At 34.2% G+C, this 17,896-nt stretch overlaps 2 protein-coding genes and 1 pseudogene across 3 annotated transcripts; all 3 read left to right on the top strand.

The window, feature by feature from the left end:
* The first annotated feature begins 1,124 nt into the window (after nucleotides 1-1,124).
* Nucleotides 1,125-4,625, top strand: LOC145624522 (uncharacterized; annotated as a pseudogene). Its single transcript, XR_014110441.1, has 2 exons — nucleotides 1,125-1,277; nucleotides 2,673-4,625. The product of XR_014110441.1 is annotated as an uncharacterized LOC145624522 (transcript).
* Nucleotides 4,626-5,537: 912 nt separating this feature from the next.
* On the top strand, nucleotides 5,538-9,673 carry LOC145619867 (nudix hydrolase 9-like). Its single transcript, XM_081674558.1, has 9 exons — nucleotides 5,538-5,749; nucleotides 5,908-5,982; nucleotides 6,154-6,210; nucleotides 6,389-6,477; nucleotides 7,108-7,166; nucleotides 7,731-7,879; nucleotides 8,343-8,474; nucleotides 8,849-9,007; nucleotides 9,216-9,673. Exons 1-9 carry the CDS (start codon nucleotides 5,582-5,584, stop codon nucleotides 9,306-9,308), a joined length of 981 nt encoding a protein of 326 aa, XP_081530684.1. The 5' UTR covers nucleotides 5,538-5,581; the 3' UTR covers nucleotides 9,309-9,673.
* Nucleotides 9,674-14,272: 4,599 nt separating this feature from the next.
* LOC145624521 (ankyrin repeat-containing protein At5g02620-like) lies at nucleotides 14,273-17,697 on the top strand. The gene is made up of 4 exons (XM_081677572.1): nucleotides 14,273-14,641; nucleotides 14,884-15,346; nucleotides 15,459-15,868; nucleotides 16,456-17,697. Exons 2-4 carry the CDS (start codon nucleotides 15,025-15,027, stop codon nucleotides 17,329-17,331), a joined length of 1,608 nt encoding a protein of 535 aa, XP_081533698.1. The 5' UTR covers nucleotides 14,273-14,641; nucleotides 14,884-15,024; the 3' UTR covers nucleotides 17,332-17,697.
* The last annotated feature ends 199 nt before the right edge of the window (nucleotides 17,698-17,896 follow it).

Genomic DNA, 17,896 nt, shown 5'->3' with positions numbered 1-17,896 from the left:
TAGGTACACGTCACTATATAAAAAATTATGGGCTTGTGCTAGGCTTTTTTCAATGAATAGCCTCCCATCAACATGAGGCACAAAGAATCACTACCAACTGTACCCAAAATATTAACCTCTTCTTTGCCTTTCTCTTTTTATTGAGAGAAAAAAAAAGGTAAAAGAAAAGAAAGTGAACAAGATTATAATATTGTTCGTCTTTAAATTAAAATAATAAAAAAAAAATTAAAACCTTTACTAAAATATGAGTATGATTAAATGGTGCATTTTTGTTCTTTACCTAAGTTTCATTAACCTAAATTTTATCTAAGGATGCATACTATTCATGAATTTCACTTATGTGAACAGTGAACTCATTTCAGTTGTAAATTGAACTTGGATAGCTTTTATTGCTTCTAACTAGATTTTTTGATTTTTTTGAAGACCACTGCGGGAAATTAGTTTATTAAATCAAGGTCCGCCAAAGCTTATAGACTTTGGGGGAAAGAGTTCGTACAAATAAATTCATCACAAAGATTTTTTGAGTTTATTTGGTGAGCTTACATATCAAAACTTATGTGAATTTTTTTTCTTTGAGTAAGTGGAAATATTGACATGAAATGGGCTAAACTAACATTAACTTATCTAATTTTTATATTAAAAAAACTTATTTTAACGGTAAATTAAACTTTGATTTTTAACGGTAATTTTTATACGTAGTATATCCCTTATTAATGTACAATCAATTCACCTGATTTTTACTTATCTAAACTTGTTAAAACTTAGATAATTTCATGTTAGTTTAGTCTTTGTTTATGGAAAAAAAAAAAAAAGTTATGGCTAATTTAATGAACTGAACCGAACTGACAAAGTTGAACTGAATTATTTATGAGGGATGAAAATTAGAAATTGAGTTGAACTTAACTTAACTTAACTTAATTTAAGCTGAAAAGAACACGTTATTAGTTGATGCTATCTATGTGCAATTGTGCATACCTTGATGGCTGAACAGTTTGAGGATGCCTTCATTTTTGGGCATTAGTGGGCTGCATTAGGGCCAAACACAAAATAAAAGCCCAATGTAAATAAAAATCTAAAGCCCAATTTTGCCACTTGATTATAGAACCGGGTACCGACTTTCATCAGCAATAAGTTGTGAAACCTTTATGAATAAAACGGCTGTTAAACACTAAAAGTCTAAAACCCCAAACTTCTCCATTTCTAACTACGATCCATCTTAAACCCTAATTTCTGCTCTTTGTCGTCGTTTTCTGGCAGCTATCATCTTCAATTTTCAGGTACCTTTTTTAAAAAAAAAAAATTTGTTAATTTTCATTGATTAATTTGCAATAATCAAATGAATTGTGATTATTATTTTTTATATATAATTTTTGGTTCATTTGGGTAATTTTCTCCGAATATTGATATAATTTGTTGTTTATTGCCGTTGAATTATGCTGACTCTTGTGCAAGTTGTTTGATTAGCTGATAAATTTTATTTGTGTATGATGAATTCTGCTTATTGGTTAGTCATTTATTGGAGAATTGCAATTTCATTGGTTGTTGATAATTTATGTTTTGATTATGAATTGCAATTGCAGTAGTAGACCCTTTCGACGCTTTTTTTTTTTTTTTTGCTTTTTTTTTTTTTGCTTTTTTCTGTATATTTGATCTACCCTAACCTTAATAGTAGCGTGATATAGTCTACTAAGACGAATTGCTTGTAAATGAACTATTTATTAGCTGGATGAACTATCGCGAGTTGCTTATTAATGAACAGAACTGGATGGAATGTAATATATTGCAGTTGTATCGTACTAACATAACAATTGGAAGTATGAAATTTATCTAATTATTTTTTGCGCGGTGGCAATTTCGATTTTTAGGACTTAAACTAAATCCTTTTATTTTTTGTGTATGCGATGATGCTCGTGGCACTTTGTTTACTTGTTTTAGATTAATGGTAAGATTTGATGTCAGTTATTTAGTGTTTCGTTGAATAAGTTATCAATTTATCTTTTTTGATGTATGGTATGCATTGTAATTTGCCCGTATCCGTGTTACCTTTTTTAGGATTGACATTTTTCCGTGCCTGTTTGGTACATGTACCTATTTCTGTATGAAAGCTCGCACATCTTAGGTGTGTATATAAGCCTCGCTTTCTTCTTGAAGATGATGATGTTGGTTTAGATTATGTTTTCTCAGTGACTTTGTTTCTTTAACTATGGACTGTTTGCCTGTTTCTATGTTTCTGTGTTAATAAGTTGTTTCTATGGGTTTTAAGTTTTTGACTTTATGAAATACGGAGTATATCACATGTTTCATTGGTCATATAAAATACTAGTCTTGTAAAAATTAACACACTGTTGTGTATTGTTAGTTGTAAATATTACTGCTTGTCACCTTTTCATTGTTTTTCTTTAGCAATGCTCTATTATGATCGAAGTCTTAAACCTTTCTTTTATAAAGGTTAGGTTTGGATTTATTTGAGAATTGATTTCTTGGTAGATTTCTCCCGGTTAATTTCACTTTCGCAGAAGTCCTATTAAGTATTAAGAACTAATGTGAGACCTGCTTGATCATCCTAGATTAGTTTAGGTTAAGGAAGAATTGTTTTTGCATAATTTATTGAATTATTGATGCTTATGTGCACTTATTTACATTATTGACTTTTTTTCCTGGTTTTTCTGTAGCAATGACTCAGGAAAATGGCATGTTTATTGTACAACAAACAATTGGCAGTGTTCTGTGCTGCAAATGTGGTATCCCTATGCAACCCAATGCTGCCAACATGTGCGTGAGGTGTTTGCGTTCTGAAATTGACATCACTGAAGGTTTGCTGAAGCAAGTGACAATCTTATTTTGCCCTGAATGTGAGACTTATTTGCAGCCTCCGAAGACTCGGATCAGGGCTCAACTAGAATCAAGGGAACTCCTAACATTTTGTCTAAAGAGGTTGAATTTGGATAAAGCCAAAGTCACATTGGTGCATGCTGAGTTTGTGTGGACTGAACCGCATTCTAAGAGGATCAAGGTTAAACTGAGAATTCAAAAGGAAGTACTTCACGGGGCAGTTCTAGAGCAGGCTTATATTGTTGAGTATGTTGTGCACCATAATATGTGTGATTATTGTAATAGGCTCCAGGCGAATCCAGATCAGTGGGTGGCATCAGTTCAACTCAGACAACATGTTCCTCACAGAAGGACTTTCTTCTACCTGGAACAACTTATTCTTAAGCATGATGCTGTGGCCCAGGCTATCAGAATCAAGCAGATGAATAATGGAATCGATTTCTTCTTCTCCAACAGAAGTCATGCTGTGAAATTTTTGGAATTTGTTGGTAAAGTTGCTCCCATCAAGAGTCGCAGTGATAAAGAGCTTGTGTCTCAGGATTCCAAGAGCAACACTTACAATTATAAGCATACTTTCTCAGTTGAGATTTCCCCCATCTGTCGTGAGGACCTTGTATGTCTTCCTCCTAAAGTTGCAGTAAGTGTGGGGAATCTGGGTCCCATTGTGATTTGTACAAAACTGACCAACAGTTTAATGTTATTGGATCCAAACACCTTGAGGTATTGCTTCCTGGATGCTGATCAGTATTGGAGGGCACCTTTCAAATGCCTGCTCTCTAGTAGGCGGCTGGTGGAATACATTGTGCTGGATATCGACAATGTTTCACCTGAAGTTGTTGTTTCTGGCTCAAGGTATGCTTTGGCAGATGCCCAAGTGGCGCGTGTATCAGACTTTGGAAGGAATGATACAATATTTCACATCAGGACGCACTTAGGTCATCTTCTAAACCCTGGGGATCATGCCCTTGGTTATGATCTCTATGGGGCTAATCCTAATGACTCTGAATTGGACAAATACAAAGGACTTGTTCTTCCTGAAGTGATATTGGTTAAGAAGAGCTATGAAGAGAAGCGTCAAAGAAAGCGTGGGAAGCCCCGTGCTTGGAAGCTCAAGAACCTTAATATGGAGGTTGATGATGCTGGCAATGCTAAAGTTGACCATGATAAGGCTGCTAATGAATATGAAGAGTTCTTAAGAGACTTGGAAGAGAACCCTGATTTGAGGTTTAATGTATCACTGTATCGCAATAAGGAATACCAACCATCGGAAACAGCTTCTATGACAGACGGTGATGAGTTGCCCTCTGTGCCCCTAGATGAGCTGCTCGCTGATCTTGATATAAGTGACGATGAAGATGAAGCAGGAGGTAGTAACATGAGGGAGTGATGAGCTCTTTTAGAACTCTGTAAAGTTTCTATTTTGATTGCAATTCTGCTTTTGAAAGGTCCTTTTTCTCTCCACTTTTTGTTTACCTTCATAGTTTTGTCTTCTTGGAGTAAGCCTCCTTTCCGCATACAATAGCCTCCTTTCATCTTTTCTTTTGCACTTGGCTTTTAGCTGTATACCAGGAAAAAGGTTTTTGTTTACTTGCGCTGTATCCTGCTCTTTTGCTCCCTGAACTTGTGACTTTGTATTACAGTAATGTTAGATGTCCCTTAGCTCTTGAATCATGACCTGAAAAAGAACGGTAATGTTACTCTATTGTGGTCAATTCATGGAAAATTTTGTGACTAATTATTTAGTGTTTTTAGAGTATGTATTCGCAACTAATGCAGAACGTTATTCTTTTTTCTTCATGTTTTTGTAAGATAGTGGCCATCTGAATTTCTCTTCGAAGAGGTGATATCTATATCTGTTTGAGATGCTCTAGAGCATATGTTTTTCATTGTATGGAGTATACTACAGTATTCTATTCAGTAATACTAGAGAGTTGGATTCCTTTTTTTCAGCTCCTTTATAGTTGCACAGTGATTTTGATAGTGCCATACTTGTTTTTTAAGAGCGAAAGCTCAATGGTTAATTGTCAAACGTGAAGCTACAACTTTCTTTATAATGAGTTAATGACGGCATATGCCGAGCCATACTATGGAGGAACTTTCTAAAGGACGAAGTTAGTCCATTGAGTGAGCCGCTTCATTTGCCTCCCTGTAGATGTGAGCATACCAACATACGAGCTCTCTGACGGTCTCTCATATTTTCTTGATAATCTCCAAACAATCACTACTCCAATATGATAGAGGTAGCATTACATTGCAATTTGCAAGGCCATTTGCAAGCCAAAACTATAGATTTTGCCCCGCTAAAGTTATCAAATGGCTTTGCGACTGCTCAAGCTTCTCGAATAAGTTTGGAGCATCTAAGCACCTGGACTACATTCTACTTTGATCGCATTTGCATAACATTGAGCTGCTAGCTTCAGCCCAAGCACATCCAACAGCTTTCGTCTCTACAATACTCACCTTCCACGCTTGTTCAAGTTGCTGGTAGGCAGCATGAACCACAGCTCCATGGTGACCGCGAATTACTACTCCCATTCCAACTCCCTTCTCTCTTAAATATCTTCGATTAGCGAGTTGGGTGGTATAGAAACATTCTTTTAACTAGCTCGACCAAAATGTTAATACAAACTATCTTAGATCTTACGGAGTATCAGTATAATACACTAAATGTTGTAAGAAGCTATAAACCCCCGAATTAACTTTACTCCGATGTTGACACAAGCACGTGCTTGTCACGTGGTGGCGTTAAATGAGCCATTTCCCACACTTTTTCCCACCCTTTCCCTCCTCGGATTTTCCCTCTTTCTCTCTCCTCTCCCAATTTACAGCAATGGCGGAAATTGGCAACTGTGACGTCACCTCTCGTCTTCCATACAAGCTCATGCTTTCCTGCCCATCTGGTCTCCTTCCTTCTCAGGTATATTCCCCTTTTCTCTCTCCTCTTTACTCAATTTTAAGGAACAAACCCTAATTAATCTCGAATTTTTTCTCAATTACAGATTACTAGCTATGTAGCATTGTGCAATTATTAAACCAATTTAATTGATTTTGTTTTGGTTGGATGAATGTATGAAGGTGTCAGTGATTTTTGACAAATTGTATGATCGTATCCCGCATCCAGATTTCGACCTTGAAAAATCGATTGATCAGGTTATTAGTACTCATAATTTTTCGCTTGATTTATCGTTATTTTGGATTAGATTTAAGCTCGTACAATTTACGCTGAAAATGAAAGTAAACAATATTAATCACTTTGTATATAATTGTATTTTTATAGTGTGTGATCTGAGATATTATTCTGTTTTTGTTGTATTTTGGTAGATATGGGATCAAAGAGCTCAACAAAATTCATCATTGTATAATGGAAAGAAGTTCAGAGTATGTTCGCTTTTGGAATGGCATATATTTCCTTTTATAGTAGGAAAAATTATTCGTTCGTTATTCGTAGCTGTGATGTTAGGATTTCCTTTCCTTTGTCTTCTTGGGTTCTATTTGGTGCATGATTGGTTGTCAAATGCGTGAATTTCCTAGTAACTTTACGGAACTGATTTTACAGTATGGTGGACATGCCTTTCATAGTGCGGGTGGTGTTGATTGTAAGAGCGATTGTTACTTGAACTTGCACCTTGGTTTGACAGATTACAGGTCAATATCTTTCTTTCTCATGACTTTTACTTAAGAAGTTTGGATATCATGAATGTCAATTATGTGTTGAACTTGTCACTGCATACACTTGCAAATAGGATTAGACATGCTCGTTATTCCATATCTCATCTTTAAATTTGTTTGTCACTCTAGTGGTCCTCATAAAGGATTCTCCCTCTGATGGGGTATAAGATTTCATCATGGTATTCATGAGAGGTTTTTATAAGATTGCAGTGAGAACGATCTTTTACCTACATATTAGTCTACTCTATATATCATTGGACAATAGTTATGTAGTCAATTGTTAAGCAGAACTGAAGTATCATCTAATGGTGGCTCTTAAGTTCTATTCGAGAGTTTATAAGTCTGTTGGCCTTCTCCTACTTTGTATGTGTTACTAGTTCATTGTAAATTTTTACTCGAGCAATTTACTGTGTAGTTCTCCTTACATCTGGCTCTTTGAATTTGCATAATTGTTGGCAATGTTGTCTCCAAACCCTGCCCTACTGTTAGTGCCCCCCTCCCTCGATGAGTTTGTTGTGGTGTGGCCATCTGCAGTTTTGTATGTGAAAGTTTTCCTCTGATAGTTTATTGTTTGACTGATGAGAATGGTTGCTTACATTTATTTAGGACTTTCGTGGGAACAAACCTAAATCCATTATGGGAAAAGTTTCTAGTTCAATCAGAAGGTAGCTTATCAATCTTAAATTCCTTAATGCTGCATTTTGTTTCATACGTGAATGCAATTTTACTGCTAAAGATCTATGTGATATTAAATTGGAACAAGACTTGTTAAACACCATATCCTGTGCAGGTATTATGCTTCCATAGATGTTTTCAAATGTCACTGGGAATATCGGACATATTTCTACAATCAATAGCCGACATACTGTATGTTTGATAGAGCTGATGCTTGTTGTTTTAGGTAGTTGAAATAATTGATTAAAAAAGATGCTCTTATGTTTGTCATTTCTACCAGCAATAACAACTCTGTGTGTTTGAAGTGTGCTTACTGCTGGTTATCCTAGTTGAAGCTTGTCCTGGTGATGATTGAGTTGAACTTGTGACTTCCAATTATAATAAATGCCTTCTTCCAATATATCAACCTTTTCTTTATCCTAATTGCTGTATTGATTGATTACTGTAAATGTACTCAGTTTGCTGTATCCTTTTTTAAAAAATAAATAAATAAATAAAATAAGTCCATCTTTTGGGTGAATACTAAATTACTGTTGGCATATGGTTTTTTATAGATGAAACTGTACGATGTCAACACACTTCAAATCCACTTGGTAATGGTGGAATTGTAGAGACTTCTGATGGAAAGATTCTTGTGCTGAAACGAAGTAATAATGTGGGGGAATTTCCCGGTCATTTTGTTTTCCCTGGTGGTCATCCAGAGGTAATTGCAGTTATCAGAGATTCTCCAGATTTAAATCTTATCATTGCTGCAGCATATGCTTTTATTTTTCATTGAGTTGCTTCTCACTCCCCTCCCCCCAGTTCCCCACCCACATATAAAAAGATACTTTTGCACATGCGCTTTAACACGAATGCGCACTTGAGTATGTGCAGGCGTGCAGCTACTGGTTGACTGTTGAATTCCTGCAATTTGTATGAAATGGTTGTTGCCCTCATCTTCTCTGACCAGAATGTAATATGGCTTTTAAGGAGTACTTCATATACATAAAGGTGCTCCGTGGCCTAGTCTTGTTATCTTGTAGAGTTGTTGATGTTTTGGAATTTGGATAATGATCCTGCTACCAATTTGCATTAATCACCAAAGTAGTCATCTTATCATCTTGTAAATATTGATCTGTTCTATTTATTTATTTTATATATTTTTTCTCATTCATCTTTTACAGCCCGAAGAGGTTGGAATTATATCTCATGACAATTTGGATCCTGAATCCTTGTGTAGAAGAGTTTCTATGGAGATGTTTGATAGTATTGTTCGTGAAGTAGTAGAAGAAACTGGAGTGCCAGCCATATCTTTGGTGAGTTGAAGTTCTTCTCTGCTGTTTTGGTTGTACATTGCTGGAGTCTCTTGTGATTATTTTGGTGTCTTGGGAAGCTTCTCTGCTGTTAACTTGTGAAGCTTATATGCATCTGATCCCCACTCACAAACTGCTTGCCTTGAGCATGAACCTCGCAATAAGCCTAAGGCAATTGTTATATACTTTTATGAGAGCTTTGTCAGGTATTTGCCCCGTCTTAGCTCTGTTTGCACATTGGATTAACCCTGCAGACTTTTTTTTTTTCGTGGTCCTGTGCTCTATAACTAAGCATAATATGTGTATGGGTTTCATTTATGGTTAAGAGCTCCTCTTTAGTGCTATTGTTGATGGTAAATCCTTCTTTTCTAATGCAGTCCAACCCAGTTTTCATTGGTATATCAAGGAGGGAACTGAATGTGCGACCTACTGCTTTCTTTTTTATGAAATGCTCACTTCAGTCAAAAGAAATTGAGAAGTTATACAGTTCAGCTCAAGATGGCTTCGAGTCCACTCAACTTTGTACAATTTCAAAGGTTATTCATTCATATTTACTTGGATCGTGATCATTGTCCATTTGATTTTAACTCTAGTGATTATTTTTGTGGCTCTGAACTGTTATTATTTCTGAGTGTTGATTGTTCATAACTTCATATGGACTAACAGCCATAACAACTACCTCAAGCATCTGACTATCTTGCTCAATGCAAGTATGGAGTACTAAATTTTATATTGAATTGACAGGATGAATTGGAAAGCGTGGCGTGGAAGATGCCTGGTTGTCATCATGGCGGATTAGCTCTCTACAAGTTGATGGAGGATGCAAACCAAAACTGAGGGTAAATCGATCCCTATAAAACACGAGTGATACCCTCAAATTCATGTAGTTTTTGTAAAGCTTATGGGAGCTTTATTCTAGGCATGGATTTGAAGACTATATTTTATGTGGCGATGGTACTATCTTCGACCTAACTAATTGTTTGTATTACTAGCATGGTAGTGTTTTAGATTTGATGACGTTTCCAAATAAGTGATTATGTATAGAAGAGCAACCAAATCTCTCATTTCCTAATTGTCAAACATTGCAGTTGGTTTTCTGTCCTAGACCTTGGAAATGTTGTTGAATTCTACATGCAGCCATCATATTCATATACTAGTAAGAGAGAACAGGATAAGGTTTGTTAACTTTGGTAAACTGCCAATATTTGTTATACTTTTGCACTCGTTATTCAGTAAAATAGTCATAGGCTTTTTTTTTGAAAAAAAAAAATTATTTTTCCACCGCATAGTACTTTGTATCCGTAACTACATGAATGATATACTCATACTCCGTAATAAATATGTGTTCATTTGTTTTCTAATCTTTATTTTTCTTACCTATAATAATAAAAAAAAAAATTAAAAATGTTTTCATATGCGTAATAGCGTGTGTAATAGCGTGTGTAATAGCGTGAGAGGGTCAAGTTACCCCTAAATCCCTAATAGACTAGTATGTATATACGGAATACTACGTATTATATAAGTACAAAGAATAATATTTCGTAGATTAATTATTAAATTGATGTGTTTTCTCCAAAAACTTGCTCAATTGAATATTAGTTTAATCTAAACATTATCGTAACAAATTTACAACATACTTCATACCTCACATTAAGATTGAAGAATTATTTATGCGAAATGACCAAAGAAGTTTTACTTATGAGCAATTGAGCATGGCAGAATATATAAGTGATATAACGGGATTCAAAGATTTCAAACACTAATTGACAAAGCATGAAGACTTTTGTAAGCACACCTTAATAGTTCAACACCCTTGACTTTTTTTCTTTTCTTACATGAGATTAGATATTTTTTGCGGCTCTTCCTTCAATGTCAAATCTCAAACTTGCTTCACATTCAATGTCACGTCTCTCTTGCTTGCAATCATAGTTAGCAAAAATGTCTCCAATTGCTCATTGATTTTAATCTATAACATTATACAAAGTACTACATGACTACGAATATGATTCCTATTGTGAAATAATAATACGGCTTTGGGTGCCTTGATCTAGCTTGTATATATAATCAATAATGTCGTATTTAAAAAGTATAGTAATACCTTTTTTTTTTTTTTTTTTTTTTTTTTTTTTTTTGTGCGAACTGTAATACCTTTAACTATCCTTTATTAAGTACGTTTTCTTTCATATATTAATTTAAAAAAAAACCTCTTATATTTAATTTGTAGCACAACTAGTAAAATAAACATGAACTTTTTGTCAAACTACTACTCAAGTACTCGTAACATTTTAATTGACATATAACCTCTTCACTTTGACAAAATTCTAGCCAATCAAAAACAAGATTTTACGTAATAATTTTTTTAATAAAAGATATGTAACACAAAGACAAACCTTTTAATAATGATTTTTTTTTTTTAATAAAAGGTATGCATCACAAACACAAACCTTTTAATTAAATTAGCAATTTTAACTTCATCGCTTTCATACAGATGGCCCCTAAATTACCTAATGGTTTGATAATTATATTATCAATCATCATATAAGTTAATTAACTAGATAAACCCTTACTTGTCCTCACACAAAAAAGGCTTGGCATCCAAATTACAGTAGTAAGGTCATTTTCTATGGTTCAAAGTCAATACTCCAGAGTCAATAGTCAACAACAACTAAATGATGCAACATTATTGTTTTAAAATACTCCAAAAGCAAAACAATAAAAATGGTCCACTTTATAATTGTGTGTCCTTTTTTTTATGTTAATCAATTATGAATTTGTCTATTTTTACCAGAATGAAAATAGACAGCCCACTATTTTATGATAAGGTTTGCCTGTGGCTGTATCGCTGAATCCTTCTTGGGGAGTGCTATGCTGACTCATCTTTTTTTATTTCCTTTTTTTTTTTTTTTGGTGTCTGGGATAATTTGTAATAATGCACGTGTGGTGGAAATACTAAATTGCAATTTTTATTTTGTTGTATCTATTGAAGTTGCTGCATCTTTTTTATATTGTTGTAAATGCATATTTTCATGTGGTTCAATGACAAATAAAAGCAAAACGCGTACAAATTATGTAGGTAGTAGAATCTTGATAAATTGTGAATTAATTTTTTTATCTATTTACTTTCAAATACATGTAATTCGTGGGGTTGTTCGTAACCTTGAAAGTTAAAAGATTGAGTTTCTCACCAACTTCACGGTTATGCTTAACATCATAATTAAATAGAGAATTGATATACGCATTGGTGGAGTACTAACATAGATGCCATATCACCGCAATCAAAGGAAGGATCAAGCCATCAAGGATGTTAATTCCTTTAATTAAAAGTGCATGAGCAACCCACTCTCAATAAATCACAAAGATGCAAATTGCATTACATTAATATACACTCCATAATCATAGTGTATAATTTTATATACTTCTAAATGACTATGTCAAATTATAATACAAGGAACATAATAATTGATGATAAAATTGTCTATCAAATTCAGAATCAATTATGATGTGGATCAGATTGAGGTTATTATTATAAATTTTGATCCATACTCTCAATCATGCTGCATCATTTCACATGACATTATTCACCCATTGCAAACAAATTAAATTATTAAACTAATTTGTTTTTTTTTTCAATAAAATAATTAAAACATAAATGATTTTATTGATTTTATAATAATTAATAAAAAAAATTCAAGCTTAGATAATGGTGAAGGTAGGTAGTCATCAGGTTAGTTTTTATAGTTTGGATTCCTTTTGATATTATCAAATGATCTACAATTTGTATTAGATTAATTAGTTTTCGTACCATTTATTCATATGTATATACAATTATATATGCATGTGGTTTCTCATAAATTGTCTGTTGATTTATTTCAATTAATCTATATAGGGTCGCCTTAATTATTTTAGCGGTCCGGCTCTAATTTTAAAATAAAAGGAGGCCTTAATAAAGAAAATGCAATAATAAATAGTTCTTTAATGCAATATATCCACATTTTCTTGTTCATAATATTATTTTCAGAGTTATAATTTGCATTGTAATTATAGGCCTATTGGAATAAATAATACTCCTACTAAAAAAATACACTAAACAATCCAATAAAATGCATTGATGCATAGAGGTTCATCCTATTCAATATTGAGTATTCACTTCACCTTATAATAATTTATATTTCATTGCTGATCTTTGTTGTTATTTTAGATGCCCAATACCAAGCAGTCTACAAGCAACAGGATATTGAACCATAATTATTTCCTCTTTTGTATAAACTGATACAATTGGTTATTATTATATAGAAAATATTGAAATTTGGTTGAAATTCTTTGGGGTTAAAATCTTGCCATTTGGTATACATTTATTAAATTGAGAAAGAGATGCTATTAATTATTCTTCCACTTGATAGTTGATATATATAATTTTAGGATTAAGAAAAAACTTTCTTGAATTCATTTATTTGCACGAATTAAATCCTAGTGCAAATAAATAAGATGTCAAACATTTTCAACTTAGGGTCTGTTCACATTTACTTAATTTCAGTTCAGCTCCAATCAGTTCAGTTCAACTTCAATCAGTTCAATTCAGCTTCTAATTTCCTTCTCTCGTATTATGTTCAGCTCAGTTCAGTTCAGTTCAGCTCCAATCAGTTCAGTTCAGTTCAGCTCCAATCAGTTTAGTTCAGTTCAGTAAATGTGAACAGACCCTTACCATACCTTTTTTATTTTCCTGTTTTGAGACATATATTATTCACATTTAATTAATGTACATTCATTATTTGTTGAAAAACATTTGACGCGTACTCTTTTTAAAAAGAGATTGTGAAATATATTTATGACTTAAAAAAGAAGCCATCAATAAAGTCAAATGCTATTTTTCTTTAAATACTCTACCAATAAGAAATTTGGAGCTCAGCCTTTTTCGCCTATTGGGTGCAACTAATTCACCCACAAATAATCAATATATCTAATTATATGTATTAATTGAGTTGAATCTACTTTATATCTTTTTCAAAAAAACTTGTCATTTTATCGTCTTACACATCCAATAAGATAAGTAAAACGTAGTGTTTTATCTAATTTATAAAAATAGTATCAACACATAACATATTGGAGATCAAGGATAAAGGGGACTAGTGGGGAGAATAGAGGTATTTACAAGTTGTGAAAGAGATGTTTGAAGGTAAACAATGAATAGTGGAATGTTCTATTTGACACAAATTGAATGGTCACTCTTGCCTTCAAAGTTGTTTTATGCTAGACAAGTGAATTGTCACTTGCATTCAAAGTTGTTCTATGCTGTGTTCAATACTTCTATTTGTGCTTTATAATTGAATTAACATTTTTTTTTTTGAGAAAAGGTAAGAAGAAATAATTAAATTAACATGCCTATTATAAATCTAGCTATATTATGAATGAAATTTTGTACTCCACATAAGTAATAAAATTACCATAATTCTTAGTGTTATTTTCTTTAAATAATAATTTTACATCATCAATTTAATTTATCTGAAAGATAATGCAAATACATCAAAATTAAAACCTAAATTTTTCCATGCAAAACCCACATAAAGAACCAACTTGTCTAATTGTATTTAACTCTGTAAAATCAACCCTGTTCAATTGCCTTTCATTCATCATTTCCATTAGAGTATAACAAATTACACAGGTTCATAATACACCGATTAACGCGTGATTTTATTACAAATTTTACATAAGCCGATAAGATACTTTTGTTTTATTATGTGGGTGGTGAAAACTAAACGAATATGTTGATCATGGGAATGTCAAAATACAGCGCGTGGTTGAGAATTGAGACCCAACTAATTGCCCACCACCACTCCAGACACCCACACTGCTTCTTTTAGCATTTTGCTCCTATTCTCTCTCCTCTTTTCTCTCTCCAATTTTTATTTGCAATCTAAGCTTTACATAAAGAATTCATCTTTATTAATTTTTATTTTAGGTTCTCTTCTAAATTTCCAGATTTTTTATACCCAAAAGTTAATAAAAGTTGCTTAACATGTGCCACAACATTTTTGATTGATTGTCTTCTTCCTTTTCTTAGCCCTGTAAATTCATCCCCTTAAAACTATATATTAAAATTTAAATATAAAGTATAAAAGGGTATGTTGTTTTAATGGAGGAGAGCAAAAGTAGCTGTTTTTCTTCGTGTTCAGGTGATTCTCTCTCTCTTTTTTTTCCTGCTTTTTTTTTTTTTTGCATAATTTAATTTGATTTAATTATAACCCACTTTCAAACTTTAATGAACCAATAATTGAATTTAATATATACTGGATTTTCATGGGCTTTTTAATGCATCCGTGGTTATTAAGGAATTTGCCTTCATCATAAATGCTAAAATGCAATAACTAATTCTCATGTTTGATTTTTTTTTTTTTTTTGTAAAATTATTTTACAGGTAAATAATACAATACCCAGAATTTGATATTGGGAGTATGATTGAATAAAATTTGAAGGGTTTATTGATCTGGGGTTTTTCCAGCATGAATTTGTGAAAAAAAAAAAAAAAAGGTATTTTCTGGGAAAAATTGATTGAAAAATGGAGGCAGGAAGCCCACCCCAGAAAAAGATGACAAAACAGTTGACTGGGAAAAGGGATGATACAAAGCTTCATGCTGCAGCAAGAGCTGGTAATTTGGAAGATGTTTTAGATATATTGAGTGGAATTGGAGAGGATGAATTGAAGGAATTGCTGATAAAACAGAATCAGGCAGGTGAAACAGCACTATATTCAGCTGCAGAATATGGGCAGATTGAAGTTATTAAAGAGTTGATCAAGTATTATGATCCTGTTGCTGCTAGCATCAAGGCTAAGAATGGATATGATGCATTTCATGTCGCGGCGAAACAAGGGGATTTGGGTATGTTTTTTACATCATTTTGCAAGATCAGTACAAGTATAGAACTTGCAGGTTTTGTTTAGTAGTTGGAAAACATCAGTTTTTGACATTGTCTGTGATTAAATTGTGGCAGTGACACTCAAATTGCTAATGGAGACACACCCTGATCTGTCCATGACCTATGATACATCCAACACAACTGCTTTGCAGACTGCTGCAACACAAGGGCATATCGAGGTGGTGAATTTCCTGTTGGAGTCAGGGAGTGGCCTGGCAACCATTGCTCGGAGTAATGGTAAGACGGCTTTGCACGCTGCTGCGAGGAATGGGCATGTGGCTGTAGTGAAGGCTCTCTTGGAGAAGGAGCCTGCGATTATAACAAGGACCGATAAGAAGGGACAGACAGCACTTCACATGGCGGTGAAGGGTCAGAATCTTGAGATTGTGGAAGAGCTGATTAAGGCTGGTCCTGCTTTGATCAATATGACTGACAGTAAGGACAATACAGCATTGCATATAGCTACAAGAAAAGGCAGGTGTCAGGTGGGTTTACATCAATTTTTTTCCCCTACTTAGTTATATATATGTCTATTGCTGAAATGATTCATGGTGGACATTGCGGTTGGAGTTGTTTATAGAATAAGATGATCCTTTTGGTAAATGAAACTTACAGTTAGGATAGTCACCTAGGTGGCAATGTACATGACTTTTGAACTTTGATAAAGATTTCAAGAACTAGATGATGATAGCTCATAGCCCCTTGGCCTTTGGAGCCTTTACGGCTTTACTAAATATCACGGGTCACGTATATGTAGATTACTAGCATTTTTATTTGTGTGCTGAATTGTGTTGTCTGGTAAGGAAAATAGAACAGCAATCATGGGAGGTCTAGGAATTAATCTTGGGAAATTTAGTTGTTTTGATCTTACTTCATTGCTTCCCTTGTATTGTATGATTTATAGCCTGTTGATATAGATCCAGTGCTCTCTTATGACAGCATCTGATGATACTCCTTTAGGAACAAGTTTTTATATATGTAATCCATTGAGTAGATTGTGGAGGTGCTGAAAGGAACTGCTTTGGTTCCATATACTGTGAAGTGAAGCTGATTAGTTCTTTCTATGCCACAGATTGTAACTAGATTATTAGCTGAAGATGGAACAGACACCACAGTTGTTAACAGGGCTGGTGAAACTGCCCTTGACACCGCCGAGAAAATGTCGCATCCACAGATTTCAGAAACCCTCCGGGTGCATGGGGTTCAGAGTGCCAAAGTTATCAAGCCTCAAGCAACCAGTAAAAATGCCCGTGAACTTAAGCAAACCGTGAGCGACATAAAACACGAAGTCCATCATCAGTTAGAGCACACTCGCCAAACAAGACGTCGTGTCCAAGGAATTGCAAAACGGATCAACAAGATGCACACTGAGGGCCTCAATAATGCCATCAACTCCACCACCGTGGTTGCTGTGCTCATAGCAACCGTTGCTTTTGCAGCCATATTTACTGTTCCAGGCCAATATGTTGATGACCCGAACAATATACCTCCGGGAAGTTCCCTTGGAGAAGCAAACATTGCACCAAATGCAGCATTTATAATCTTCTTTGTTTTTGACTCGATTGCCCTTTTTATCTCCCTTGCTGTTGTCGTGGTTCAAACCTCTGTAGTAGTTATAGAGAGCAAGGCGAAGAAGCAAATGATGGCAATCATTAACAAACTCATGTGGTTGGCATGCGTTCTCATCTCCGTGTCATTCTTGGCGCTGTCTTTTATTGTAGTAGGAACTAAAGAGAGGTGGCTTGCCATTGGGGTGACAATCATAGGAACAACAATCATGGTGACTACTTTGGGTACCATGTGTTACTGGGTGATTCAACATCGAATGGAGGCAAAGAGCCTTCGGAAATCCTCCCTAGAAAGCCGGTCAAGGTCTTGGTCTGTCTCAGCAATGTCTGATACAGAGATTTTAAATGCAGAAAAGTTCAAAAAAATGTATGCAATTTGAAATCTCTAAAGCTGTATGTTGTATTCTCTCAAGTCACTGACTCACAGCAGCTCCAAAGCCTCACAGTTACTGATGCAGCATCACTGTCCTATGTAAATTCTTCCGAGCTCGTCGATCATTTGTAAATTTATCACATTTTTCTGCATCAGTTTCAGCTGTTTATATCTATTATTAATCAAAATCACCACGGTGGTAAGTACTAAGTACTAAGTGGTGACAGATTATAGGGAGGGAAAAATAATAAGAGCTTTTTTTGTCCAAGTGTACCTAACTTATGTACAACATCCGGAGGCCTTATGTAATTTTGCTAATCTCCACTTTGAGTGTGGATATATATAATCAATACTGTACTTTTATCACTTTTTATACCCTTCTTTCTCTTGTAATTTAGTGCTATTATAGGACAAGAAACAATGACGAAAACAAGGTAGCAGTACTAAACAAGAACATTACAACAACCAAGACGAGTTCATAAACGATTCCTTTACACATTATAATTCATTTCAAATTCGATATATGGATTCTATGTATATACTTTACATATTAACAAAGCCTTTACGCATAT

The sequence above is a fragment of the Chenopodium album genome, chromosome 3 (genome assembly GCF_948465745.1).
Source record: "Chenopodium album chromosome 3, dcCheAlbu1.1, whole genome shotgun sequence".
Classification (NCBI taxonomy): Eukaryota; Viridiplantae; Streptophyta; class Magnoliopsida; order Caryophyllales; family Amaranthaceae; genus Chenopodium; species Chenopodium album.
Note: the sequence above shows the minus strand (reverse complement) of the source record. Positions and strands in the feature narration are given on the sequence as shown.